The 14,567-nt window shown below is 25.4% G+C and overlaps 1 protein-coding gene across 5 annotated transcripts; it reads left to right on the forward strand.

Moving 5' to 3' along the window:
- The first annotated feature begins 347 nt into the window (after positions 1-347).
- Positions 348-14,188, forward strand: Ehbp1 (Eps15 homology domain containing protein-binding protein 1). 5 transcript variants are annotated; one of them, XM_017897891.1, is made up of 18 exons: positions 351-638; positions 1,239-1,446; positions 1,522-1,703; positions 1,774-1,985; positions 2,058-2,193; positions 2,281-2,514; positions 2,694-2,883; positions 3,736-3,902; positions 3,993-4,215; positions 4,352-4,522; positions 6,177-6,260; positions 6,352-6,465; positions 6,598-6,798; positions 9,707-9,856; positions 9,928-10,145; positions 11,263-11,451; positions 11,647-11,766; positions 13,995-14,188. In XM_017897891.1, the coding sequence occupies exons 1-17, from the start codon at positions 535-537 to the stop codon at positions 11,726-11,728; spliced, it is 2,865 nt and encodes a 954-aa protein (XP_017753380.1). In that variant the 5' UTR covers positions 351-534; the 3' UTR covers positions 11,729-11,766; positions 13,995-14,188. The 5 variants fall into 5 exon arrangements, with proteins under 5 accessions (XP_017753382.1, XP_017753383.1, XP_017753381.1 ...); XM_017897890.1 differs by lacking the exon at positions 13,995-14,188 and adding an exon at positions 11,936-12,002; XM_017897893.1 differs by lacking the exons at positions 4,352-4,522; positions 13,995-14,188 and adding an exon at positions 11,936-12,003 and having other exon boundaries at positions 348-638.
- Positions 14,189-14,567: the final 379 nt, after the last annotated feature.

Raw genomic sequence — 14,567 nt, forward strand, 5'->3', positions numbered from 1 at the left:
AACTAATTATTTGAATTTTAAAGTCATTATTAAGCAATATTTATTCATTACACACTATAACCAAGTTTCGTATCATAGAATTGTGTAGTATGAGATCAATAAGTTGCACAGGTTTCGTCAGAGTATGAGATTGGGTTGATTGAGAGAGGTGTTAGTCCTGTGGTTGTAGTTTTTTTAAATCATTCTACTATCAAAATACATTGTTTTGTGCGTAGATAACATTACATTCATGAAAATGGTATTGAAGCGTGTAACAACTTGAAGAAAACGAATTTCGTGAATAAAGACATATATACTCTTGATCATATTACATTAGTGAAAATGTCAGATACATGAATGATTAGAGAATCTTATAACTTCAATATTTCAATAATCATAAATAAATAAAAATATTTTGTTCACACGTTTTATAAGCCACTGATTTTTTTATTTCCATAATTTCGTTAGAAAATGATGTGTCACATCCAATACGAACGTAAATTATTTTAAGTTGGAAACATTGTGATAATCATCGAAAAAATAGTTCAATAAAAAATGAGTTCCGTCTGGAAACGATTGCAACGAGTAAATAAAAGAGCTGCAAAATTTCAATTCACTGTGTCATATCATGAAGTCACTTTAGAAACGACAACAAAATGGTGAGTGTTATGTATTTTTTTAAACGTCATTAAAATGGATTAATGCAATATTTATCATTTTATATGTTTTTATTATTTTATAATGCACTATAAAATAACTACACGAAATACTTCATTGTTACATAAAATTCTATTAATATATTATTACATATAAATTTATTATGTATATTAAAAACTTTGTGTGAAAAAGAATTATAATAGTATATTAAATTTTTACCTATAGAAAAAAGAAATAACATTTTGTCATTATTTTGACACAAACATATATGTATATATGTTTATCCATACATAAAATGACAAAAAACATTACACTATGAATGATATAGAAAATTTGAAATATTCAGTATTTATTATAAATCATGTTTAATAGTCATGTTTAATGATAAGTTAATAATAAAAGCATATTAGAGAAATAATTGATTTATAATGTATTTTTAAATTTGTAATACAAACTATGCTTTTACTTTGATAACATATTTATAATAGATTTTGGTTATTATATATATATATATATATTGCGTATAAATATTATTAGAAACTATTTTATATAAATAGTAATATAAGTAGTATATAAAGGAGCTATTTTCTAACATTATATAGGAAGCCAAACAAACTAAGTGTTGTATGGACAAGACGTAGTAGAAGAGTTAGTTCAGAACCAATAGATTGGGAACCCAGCTTAAGTGACCCATTAAAAGGTGTCATAAGTTGGGCAGTTCCTGATAATCATACGGTTTCTGTAACATTATTTAAAGATCCACGAACCCATGAATTAGAAGATAAAGATTGGACATTTGTAATTGAAGATGTAAGAAAAAATCAGTAGAAACATTATTGTTAAAAATATACATTAATACATTAATACATTAATATATATAACCAGGTATCTCCTACTGGTAAAAGACGACATGTAGCTGCTACAAATATAAACATGAAAAAATATGCAACTCTAGAATCTAGTCAGCAACAACTTAAACTGGATTTGAAACCTACATCAAAAAAAATTATTAGTGCTTCATTAGAATGTACTTTATCTTGTGTCTTCTTAAGGGAAGGCAAAGCAACGTAAGAAAATATTTTTTAATATTTAGTTTATAGTTAATCAAATTTAATATTCATTATAAATTTTAATCAGGGATGAAGATATGCAGAGTATGGCTAGTTTAATGTCAGTTAACAACAATAGTGATATTGCACCTTTAGATGATTTTGATAATGAAGATATACCAGAAGATGTCGAAGAAGTATCTGGAAAAGATCTTGATGAAATTTTAGATATTTCTGCACAGCTTGATCTAATGACAAGCAGTCTTACAGAAAGTGAATTACCTAGTACTCCAATAAGTGGTATGATCTATTATACAAATTTACATACATGTATCATTAACTTATATTGTAAATATATTACTCATTTCACAGTGACAAGTTTATCGAAAGATGACACTACGCCTGTAAATGATAGTGATCACATCATATGTGATCTTAGTTTATCAGGCATTGGTGATCCCTTTAAAGAAAAATCACCTTTAAAAGATACTATTGCTGTTGAAAACATGTATGTTACAGATTGATTAAAAAAAATAAGATTAATTAATTGTTTCAATATTGAATATCAACAATAAATATTTTATTATTATTACAGTAAAAATATTGAGCATAGTACATTAGTAAGATTACCATTACAACCACTAGAACTAAAAAAGAATGATGCCAATATTCCCAGATTAAAAGAAATTACACCAGGTCAGGATTTATTAGAATGGTGTAAAGAAGTAACTAAAGATTATACTGGTGTGAAAGTTACCAATCTTACAACATCTTGGAGGAATGGAATGGCATTTTGTGCAATCATACATCATTTTAGACCAGATCTTATGTATGTATAGAGAATTAAAAAATATTTTTAATTTTTTTAAGTAATATTTACATAATTTATTAATATTAAAGACAAAATTGATTAAAGAGAAAAATACTTTTTATTTCTAAGTTATCAGTTTTTATATTTAATAAAAACCATAAATATTTTATTATATATGTTTGACTGAAAATCTGCAGAGATATAGATTCATTATTGCCACATGATGTAAAGGGTAACTGTAAAAAAGCATTTGATGCTGGGGAAGTTCTTGGTATACCTAGAGTAATAGAACCAACAGATATGGATATATTAACTGTACCTGATAAATTAGCTGTGATGACTTATTTATACCAACTGAGAGCACACTTTACTGGCCATGAATTAGAGGTATTTAATAAATTAGATAAATATTTTACATTTCTATATTATTTTTCTATTATATTAATATTATTTCAATTATTATATGATTATGCTTTAGTAACTTAAAAAAAATATATTTAGATACATATTTCCTTTTTATTTAGATATTTCTATAGAAAATAAAAAATATCATTAAGTTTATTTGTCTATGTCTATAATTAAACATTTCATAGTTAAATATTTTCAAAAAATGGTATTTAAAGTAGTTAAATATAAAAGACATTATTAAAGTTATCTTACCCAACTTAATGCTTATCATGAAGTACATACATTTATTATAGACATGCAAATTATTTTATTGAACAATTTGGACTTTTATTTGCTAGAACATTCATTATTTTAGTGGAAAATTTTTCTTTAAACTAAATAATATTTATATTACCATTAATATTATTTAATTTATAGATAAATAAATTTTTGATGAAATTAAAGTTAATTTGTGTTAAATACTTTAAAGAGCAATGTAAAATAGGTATTAATAGTACAGCAATACTAAGAAAGTGTAAAATATATAGACATAAAAGAAACATTTAAAGAGAGTAATGTTTCCATTGATAAAGTTCATCATAAAATATTCTTAGCTACTTTAAAACAGATTATTGTTTGTCATAATTCTCATATACAATAGGCTATTCGATAAAAAATATATATAATGTCAGTATTGTATAATATGTATTCATAAATATTTTGTCGTTATGTAACAATTTAATTAAGATCTTTTAATGTTGAAATCTTGTGAAGAAATACATTCTTATGTGAAATATACACAAACATAATTATTGAATTAATAATTATACACAAGTTGTTTCACATTTTTAGGTACATCAAATAGGTAAGACCACAGATGAATCATCTTACATGATTGGCAGATTTAATACAGACAATAATTCAGATGTAAGTGTGCAATTGTTTGGTCAAGAAATAATTAATTTGCGTAAAAAAGATCAAGTGGAACATAAGAATAATAAAATGGATAGTAATAGACGGTATGTTCATTATATTACCAATACTTTGTATTATTTTTGAAAACTTATATTTTTGAAAATAATAATGAAAATAACTTTATATTTTATTAGATCAAATCCATTTGATAACAAAAAAGAGGACGTTAATATTGATTCTTTAAAAAATAAATTACATTTAAGTCTGAACATGGAAAATCAAGAGCATGATCAATGTAATAAGGATAAATCACCATCAAGTGTTAAAGATGTTAAAGATATTATACTAGCTAGTTCAAAAAGTATTCTAGAGAAAGTACTATCACCAACTAAAGAAAAATATTTATCTAGGGAAAAGGTATGTAAATAAATCTATAATGGACAAATAATTCCTATCATTGTCATATTATGTTTATAATATTATAGTTCTAAAATTGCTACTTTTAAAATTAATGATAAATGCTATTGATTGATATTATCAATTACATATACAGAGTAAATCTCCACCAAGAATAACACAAGCACAGCAACGCCCTATATTAATGACTCGTCGACAATTAACAGATCCTTTTGGATCTGATGAAGAAGAGGAAAATATTCAAATAATTGATGAAAAATGGTCTCAGTCAATTTCAATTAACAAATCAGAAACACCAATTCATAATGTCAGTATAATTGAATTGTCTAAATATTTCAGTTTTATATAGTTATCTATTGATTTATATAATTTGTTTTCTATACTACATTAACATTTTATATTTACATTACTGCATTTTGTTATTGCACTTTTTTTTTAAAGTTCCTTTTTTATCAATTCCTTAGGAATTACAGCTCCCCAATAATTTTTTATAATATATATTAAATGCAAAACATAGGACGTTATATACTGATGTGCTATTTCGTAAAGATTGTAATTTTTATACAAACTTATAAAATTTTTGTATAGAAGGATTAACGATTACTTTAATTAGTAAAAGATACTAATGATTCTGGTTAAAAATATTTTAAATCTTGGTACAGTCGAGCAACTTTTATCTACGTAATATCGCGTGATTATTTATCAGTACTCAATCTGTACAGAAGTTTAAATGCTTTAACCAAGTCTTTTTTCATGTTTGACAATGTTCTATATATACAAAATTTATACCGATTAATTTTTACTAATTACATGTCAGTGAGATATGATTGCAGTTCTATCCTCTCTTCTACATTTTCTTGTTAAATTCAATATATTACTAAAATGTACAAAGAATATTTATAAGAAAAAAATGTGTTCGTATATATATATATATATATACGAACACATTTTTATATATGGGATATGTTATGGGATATATATATATGTATGTATGTATATATATATATTAAATGTGTGTATATATATTTATGCATGTTCTAAATGAATGTTTATTATACAAGATGGGACATTTAAATAGGGACACCTAAATATCTGTCTTATTTATGGCGCTATGAAAAAACTTTTGGAGCCAAAGTTGCACTGTTTAAAGGGGAGAATACGAGGATAACATGATACCTTTCCAAGATCATTTGTTTACGTGAATTTGAGGTCATCGATATTTTTTTAAATGGCATTCTATCACTTTTTCGATATTCTTGCGGGACATAAAAAGATAAATCTAACGACCTTATAAGTCATACTATTGTTATCATTCAATCTTAATGAATTTCATTATTGTGTGTTAATGTTATCAAGCTATTATTGTTTAATGGATTTCCACTGAAATGTTTGTTTATGTTATGATACTCGCCATTGAGTGCATTCATTGAAGCTATTACTTCAAATTCTTCTTCATTATTCGTATGCGGGATGGCAAGTGTGCTTGTAAATGTATAAACTATGCTTGGTGCCAATAAACGATGTGCGGAGTGAAATGTTAAGTAAAATACCTTGAAACTGGATGATTGGAACAGTATAGCTTGTAAAGTCGTTGCATTTATTTTTACGGTTTATAACGATATCGAAAAGAAATTATGGGATGCCATTTAAAAAAAACATCGATGACTACAAATTCTCGTAAAAAAGTGACCTTGAAAAGATATCAATATTACTCTCATATTTCCCCTTTTAAACAGTGCAACTCTGCCCCCACGAGTTTTCTCATAGCGTCATAAATAAGGGAGATATTTAGATGTTCCCATATAAGTGCTTTACTCTGTATAAATTATATGCATAGCGTAAATCACAATGTGCAAATTATATTATGTTTTTCTTTGTAATAGAAAACTATTTTAATTTCGACAATATATTTTTTATATTTTGATAATTACAATAACTTTAGTAAATGTATTCTTCCATAGGATTCAATCAATATAAATGAAAGGGGGAATCGTACTGAATACCAGAATATATCATCACCCCAAGGAGAACAACGTTCTCAACATGTAATTAGTTTTTGCATATTTGTCAGTCTTTTTTGTAGTGTTGCAACTAATCTACGATTTCTTTTTTATTTTTCTTTTGTTTTTATATTAGCCATTAGTCAGTCGACATGATGAATTAAGAGAACGTGCCAGACAACTATTAGAACAAGCTAGGAATCATACAAAGTCAGCTGGCCTTATTTCCACTGCTGCTTGTCCTATTGAGGTTTTGTTTTTCTTTCCATGTTATGATTTCGTTTATAATTGTTGTGTACATTCATCAAGTTTTATGTTTTATGCTATTTTCATTATGTGTCATTAGCTTGTATTTGAATTAAAAACATTTTATAATCTGTAGAGCCAAAATGACGATGAAAGACAACAACAGCTACGTGAAAGAGCAAGACGTTTGATAGCAGAAGTAAAAATGGGTGTCAATGTAACTTCAAATCAAATTAATGATGACAATAATAGTGATAGACATTCAACAGATGATCAGAATAACAGTCCAAGACGAAGCATCACACCATCTACTCCGGGTGATAAATTTATTACAAAGGTTAGTGATCCTTTTTTTTTTACAACTTAGTGTTTTTTTATTTGAAGACATAGAAAAATAGGAATATGATTAAAGGAATATAGTAATTAAAAGGTATATATGATGAAAGTCATTTCACGCATACTTAAAGTGGTAGCAAAATATTCTGTTTAATTTAGCCATAATTTTATTTTGTTTTGAACACATTCATAGTTTTGTATGCGATAAAGCTTTAAAAGAAGAGAATGTTGATTTTAAAATTCTTCTAAACATGCTCTTATAATGATTTTCATGTATTAATAATATCTGATCATTTATATTATGAATGATGTAAGTTACTTTCATTACTACATTGTTCAACAACTTTTAACTTTTTCGTCGATCTGTAATATTCATCGGATGATTCTTGAACACTTTATATTCCTGAACATGAATTCATAAAAAAATTGTTCTATTACCGTTAGTTTTTGAAAAACACGAGTTTTTGTAAAATCGCACACCTTCGAGCTAAAATAAGGTATTACATGAAAACCAAAAACGTTAGTCGGTTCATTCTTGTGTTAAAAGTTATATGAGAGCTTCCTGAGTTTAATAATGTTCATAATGATAATTATTTGTGTTTTTGAATAATTGTATTTGGTCAGCAAAGTTTAAAAATATGCCGCCGACATTCAATACATAAATACGAATACTTTCTTAATATTTTTGGAACTTAGAGTGAACGTAAAAAATTCTTTATGATTTTATGATTAATATGCAAAAATATATAAAAGAATGAAATATATGTAAAGTGGGACTCTGTCGGGTATATACTATTGGCGTCAATTACGTGTAGCTACGATACTACCAAGTCAAGATAAGAGAGTGATGCACAGTCTGAAGGCAGTAATTTGTAGCCAAAAGTCTAAATTTTGTTAAATGTTTCAAAAACTTTGTAATTAGGGGTATTTTTAGATCGCAAGATGTAATATTGTTAGATGTAAAAACAAGTATGTGGAAGTTGAAAAATTGACTTCTCACCACAAATTATTGCTCTTCAGACCACTGTTTGGTGGTTGCATTGACGAATATTTCTACAATCACATTGCTTGATTTTTTCTTCAGAAAAATCTGCAGAATATAATACTGTATAGTAAATTCGTATTAGATAAAGAATTTTTTGTAAAAATACAAGAAAAGTACGTAAAGATTCTTAAACATTGATAAACAATTACAATTATTTAAGAGCATAAATAATTATAATTATGAACATTGTTAAACTTAGGAAACTCTCACCTATCCTTTAAGATAACAATAAACCTTTGAACGTTTTTAATTCTCGTGTAATACGTCATTTTAACAATTAACGATTGTCTGCTCTTTCAGTAAAACTTCGTGTTTTCTGAAAACTGTGAGTGATAGGCTAATTTCGTTTGCGGATTCGTGTTCAGGAAGGTAAATTCTACAAGAATCACCCAATGGACATTACAAATCAAAATTTATGTTAGACAGTATTATTAAAGATACTCTATTTTAGATTTTGAATTTTAGAAATACTACAATTTTTAATATTATTTTCAATTTTTATTTACTTTTATATTATTTTCAATTTTAAATTCAATTTCTACAATTGGAAATATTGTGCAAAAATTTGAAAAATTAACAATTGTTAAAAGTATTTTAAATTAAAATTAAAAAGTATTAAAGTATTGTAAAAAGATTATTGGTTTAAAAGATATTTTGAAGAATATTTTAACTTTTATTTTATGAGTTGTCACGTGAAAGGTAAGCAAAGTATAAGCATTACTTTATGCCTTTCCCCGTATGTCATATTTTGCAAAATTGAAAGTAAAATATTTTTTAAATTAATTGCTTTTAGATGTCAACATTTTAATACCTTTTTACTGAAAATAGAAGATACATAAATTAGTACAAAAAAAAAGTATACAATTTTGTTTCAAGAAATAAAAATTTTTGGAATAAATGTGTTTATTACGCGAAACATGATTTTCTTCCAGTTTCATTCAGAAAACTTTTGGTTTCTAAATAATCATTTTCAAATATAAAGGACTCTCCAAAATTAAAAAATTATTAATAAAATTTTAATTGATATGTTTTTAGATAAATAATTTTCAAAAAATCTGAAAATTGTCACCAGACTATGAATTTTGTTTCACAATATAATAATTTTTTATATCTATTTTATTTCAAAATTTATGTCATAATATATTAATAAATATCTTTTGTGCGCTGGTGCTTGTGATAAATAATACAATCGATTGATTTAAACAATTTGTCATTTGTAAATTTTGTGTCAGTAAATCTATTTACTCATTGTCAGTTAATCACCTTAGTGCCTCATCACAAAAACATTTATTGTCACATTTATTGACCATTTTTAATTTTAGTAAATTAATTATGCATCTTCAGTTTATATGTATATTTTTATAAATTTTGAAATTCAATTCTTTTCTAAATATTTAATATTATATCATTAAGCTCAAAATTACTACATTTAAACTTAATAAATCATCTTTTGTAGATTAAGGTGGATATAGCAGCTTTCTAAATAGATAAATGATTTTTAAAATATTTATATTTGTACCATTATAGAATCTATACAATATTTTGATTAATAACTTACCATGTCAAATTACCAAAGATAAGCACTTTAATAAACTAAAACTTTTTTTATATATTAAATATCATGTATAAAAAATCTATCAAAGCTTTTGTATTTTTCAAGTAGATGAATATAAAATTACAATTACTATAACTTGCACGTTTACTAGTCCTTTACAGTAGTTCAATAACTTTCGAAGAGTAATTTAACATATGTTACAAATATATAATTTATTATAAATTTATTTATTTTATGTATAGTAATAAATATATGTTATAAGGTATATATTAGAAATTCTTTTTATATAAATTATAATAAATATTTCAGTCTGAGTATAATGGAAACACTCTAGGAACTCCAAATGTAATAGATACAGAAAAGAAAACAGGTTCTCCACTATTTTCATTTTCTAAAATAATAGAAAGAATTTCACCAGATAAAGCCAGCCCTGATGGTACTTCATATACACTTAGAGGGGTATGTTTTAAATTAATTTATTTGAGTATATATTATAATTGAATATGTTATATGAATCATTTTGTATTTAGTTGGGGAAAGATATGACATCATATATCCAAAACGAATTGGAAGCATTGGAAAGAGAACAAACTCAAATAGATATCCAAGCTGGTAAACTTGAGAAACAACTTCGGGCTGCAATGGAAAGTGATAATGAAGATGAAACAGAAAGATTGATGTCTCTTTGGTTTACTCTTGTTAATAAAAAAAATGCATTACTGAGAAGACAAATGCAATTGAATATATTGTAAGTAACTGTATCTTTGTCATTTTGTTAAAATGTTGACTGTCATTGGTTACGCGTGATTGGTAACTGTATTCTCAGTGAAGTCAGGCGACATCAGAGATTGGAGTGCTAAAATTGTTTAGAATGTTACAAATAAAATGAATATTGTTGACTAAAAATTTTTGGCAATCTAGGCAACTAGATAATATTATAGATAATAAAATGAATATTGTTGACTAAAAAATTTTGGGCAATCTAGGCAACTAGATAATAGTATGTAGATAATAATATAAGGATATAATTTTACATAATTACATTTCTTATTTTGTGAGTGTCCATTTAGAATAATGAAAATTCTATTGTGACCTAGGAACATTATGTAAAGTTTATATGGCAATTAACGAGTTAAGAGAAGCCATTACCAAAAAATTTAAGAAAACTATTCTTCATTTTTATTCTTTTTTGAAATTAAATCTTTTTAATAATTTGATGCAATTCTTTTTAATTCTCAACATTAGAAGTATACACATTTATATTTTGAAAGATTAATTTCATTACTGAAAAAAGTAATTAACAGTGATATCTTTCCCATAAGCAATATTATTTTCATTTTCCTATATTTTCTTCCCTCTTACTCGTTTTTTGTTATATAATAAAGTTTTGCTATACCTTTTTTTGAATTAACATATTAATTATCAACATTTCCTAACGACATGATTCTTTTATGAAATTGTTTTTTTCTATTCATTTTGATTAACTTTTTTAAAATTCCAAAAGCAAGTTTCATTGTCTTTTATAATAATCTCTAATAAGTTATTAAATATCTAATGAAGTGATTTGAAAAATAATTTTTATGTTCAAAGAAGAAAGATATTATCATTTATTAATTTCTGAACAACTCTGATAATGCAACTACTTTTTTAAAAGGTTTAGAAAAAGAGAAAGTGTCCTTAATTTATCTAGTGCGATTAGTATAGTAGCCAATTAAAACGATTAAAATTGCTTTAACAGTATAAAAATGTATCGTTAAGTTTAAAATTTCCTGATAAGAATAGGGATTGGTTGTATATTCTTTTAATTATGCGAAATACAATTAATTATTTTTTATCGATTTCTTATTGATTTTGATATATTTTAGGGAAAAAGAAGATGATTTAGAACGACGATTCGAATTGTTAAATCAAGAATTAAGGACTATATTAGCAGTAGATGAGTGGCGTAAAACTCCTGAACAAAAAATGCGAGAGAATTTACTTCTAGAAGAACTAGTTTCTATAGTAAATAAAAGAGACGAATTGGTGCATCATCTTGATACACAAGAAAGAGCGTAGGTGTATAATATTAATTTATATTTAAGTGTTAATACAAATAATAATAATATATCTATTTATGTATAGTATCAAAATAACAAGTCATTCATATTTATCTTCTTTGATGATAACAAAAAATTTAAAAGAATTTGTTTTATATGTTTTACTTTTTGTGAATATGTTATATATATATTCAATTTTTGTTATTTCAGTATTGAAGATGATGACGAAATAGAACGTAAATTATCTAGAGCTGGTTTAGCTCAACGAAACAAAAATTGCACGGTACAATAAAAGCGTAATTTTATTCCCATTAATGTGATGAGTAACAAGTAAGTATTCTAAATATGTAACTTTACATATTACAGAGATTTTTATAATTTAAAAATTGATAAAGTTTTTCTTTTAGTTATTTTTATTTATTTATTTTTCTTTAATTGTTCCTTTTTTAAATAACAAATTATTTAATTAAACAATACTTAATTAAAAAAAAAATTATAGGCATGATTCGTTTTGCTGTGGGGTTGCCAAAGAAAACATATAATAAAATTTTTCTGAAAGGTAAAATCAAGAATTTCATAATCTGTAAAACAGTCATATTTAAAAATTTATTTTCTACTATGAACTATATACAAATTTTACAATCAGTGTTTTATATTTATATAAATTCATTATTAAGTACAGCATCAGCAGAATACTATTTTTTATCTACTGCATTGTAGTAGATCTAAATTCAAAATGAAAACTGGTCCGTCAAAGAAATACACAAATTCAGTGAAGTTATTGTGGAATTGTGAAAGTTATGAAAAGAATATATTACTGGAAGAAATCAGTTTCGATCATAATTCGATACATTCATTTATAATTATAATATCTCATTATAAAAGCAATAATAGAAAAATACATTATGTAGGAACTTCCTAATTTAAATAAGGTGCTCGAATCTCGATATAAATTACAAGAGAATATTAAAAAAAAGATGTTGCTACATGTAGTATCACTTCTGCAATTTAGCAGTATTATAAATTACATAAATCACTTACAAATTTACATATAAAAATGTATGTCATTTACAAAGGAAGAAGGAATTATGGTGTAGGTTAGGTATGACATTAAAATTTGGAAAATTATCTATGTTTATTTTATGATCTATAACACTTTCCATAGATTATATTTATTTTGTGCCATATAAATATCCTAATTTTTTTACGAAAGTCATTGTTTATTTGTTTATAAACTATCTGCCATTTTAGCAACATTATATAATATGTAATTATGCATATGGTGTCATATTAATTATTAACTTCTGAATTTGATATTAATGATGTATGGGGCCTAATCAATTTCGTGCATTAAAGAAAACAGATTATTTTACATAATTAATATTTGTTGCTAAAAACTAGTAATATATCTGCAAATTTAATGAAAAACATGGAACAAGTAATATGTATATTGCATTTATTTATATCTTTGATTGCATAGTGTTTAATTTTAGCAGTGTATTTTACTTTTTTGTATAGAGTATTTTATGCAATTGGGACAAATCACATAAGCATAAAAAGCAGCACATGGAAAAAATTATAAAATAGAATGAAATGCTATTTGATACTGTATATTTCTTTATTACTTTTATAAATCAATATATTTAAAAGGTGCAGTTTTACCTTACTTTTTTAAAGGAATTATTCTCTACAGAAGAATTTTTTTTTTTTTAAACTTACTAAGGGTGTATACAAATTTATTGATGTTAGTCTCGATAATATATAAATTGAATGACAAATTGGAATTGCTACCAGTTACATATTCAAGTATCAATGTATGAACCTAAACTATCTCTGGCTTATTAGATAATACTAAGTTAATCAAATGTCGACAGAATTTTGATAAATGAGAATATTTATTCAGTTTTACTGTTAAGTTAACAAACACGCTCAGAATAGTGAGTTCGTAAGTGCGAAATTAACAATTCGTTCAAATTGATACTCCCAATCGAACATATCTCTGCTTTCGCTTTTATCCTTTATAGAGAATGCTACTTTCCTTTCGACTAACAGATGGAGTTGCGTATATCCGGTAAAACAATTTTTATAATAAACCATTGAATTTGTTGTAGTCAATCAATAACATTTTATATATGCTACTCTTTCAACATATCCTCTTACACACTTGACCTCCCTTGTAGTAAGTTCCGCTATTTTAGAACTATCGTTTATTATAGCATATACATATGTGTCAAGCGCCGTATGTGCTAATTCGCTACTTTCATGTTATTTTTCGTGTAAACAACTTCTTAGTGACAATGATATATCAACTATCTGGATGGCAATTTCACCTTTGAGTGGAATGTTAAACAATTAACTATAATTATATTAATGCATCTCAGTATGTTTCTCAGAATGTTTCACATGGTCTAATTGGAAACTACATTTTATACATAATAACTCTGTGTTGTGGAATATAACTTAACTATTATGTTTTCTAATCAAATATCCATATACACTTCTATTGCTTCATTGCCAATGGTATGATTATCATAGGCTTTAATATGCTTGCATTTCAGATCCCAAAGAGATTTCTCTGATATTTTATTGTAGTTCACTCTTCAAGCATCGGTTTAGGACTTCCTAATGAATTCTTTGGTTCTATGTTTATCACTTGACTATCCATCTCACCCAAAATAATGAGAAATAAGTTTTCTTTTGGCATTAAATATGGGACAGCTCTACATTTTGGCTTAACTATTTCAGTCATCAAGCAGGCATTCATTTTGTAAAACCTTTGTATATTCTAATTGGATGTAGTATATAAAATGAGATTCTAACTCTTGTTTAAAACGTACAATCTGAAGTAGTAATAAAAATTTGACTAATCTGTGCTGCAAACTCACGTACAGATTTTCTGCTAATATTGTTAAAACTTCCTTCATTTTATCACTATACATTACAGTATACTCTTTCTTAGTCAAATAGAAAGGTTTCTCCTATACTTTTGTATGCTCTACAGGAGCATATTAATACATTTGAAATCAATAATGTCACATATGCAGTTTTACTTCTTAATTATAATAATCAGTGCTATTGCATTTGGATTATAAGAAGAAATTGTAAGTAAACATTAAAAAAAAAAAAAAAAA

Source organism: Eufriesea mexicana, unplaced genomic scaffold, assembly GCF_001483705.2.
Source record: "Eufriesea mexicana isolate 0111107269 unplaced genomic scaffold, ASM148370v2 scaffold598, whole genome shotgun sequence".
NCBI lineage: Eukaryota > Metazoa > Arthropoda > Insecta > Hymenoptera > Apidae > Eufriesea > Eufriesea mexicana.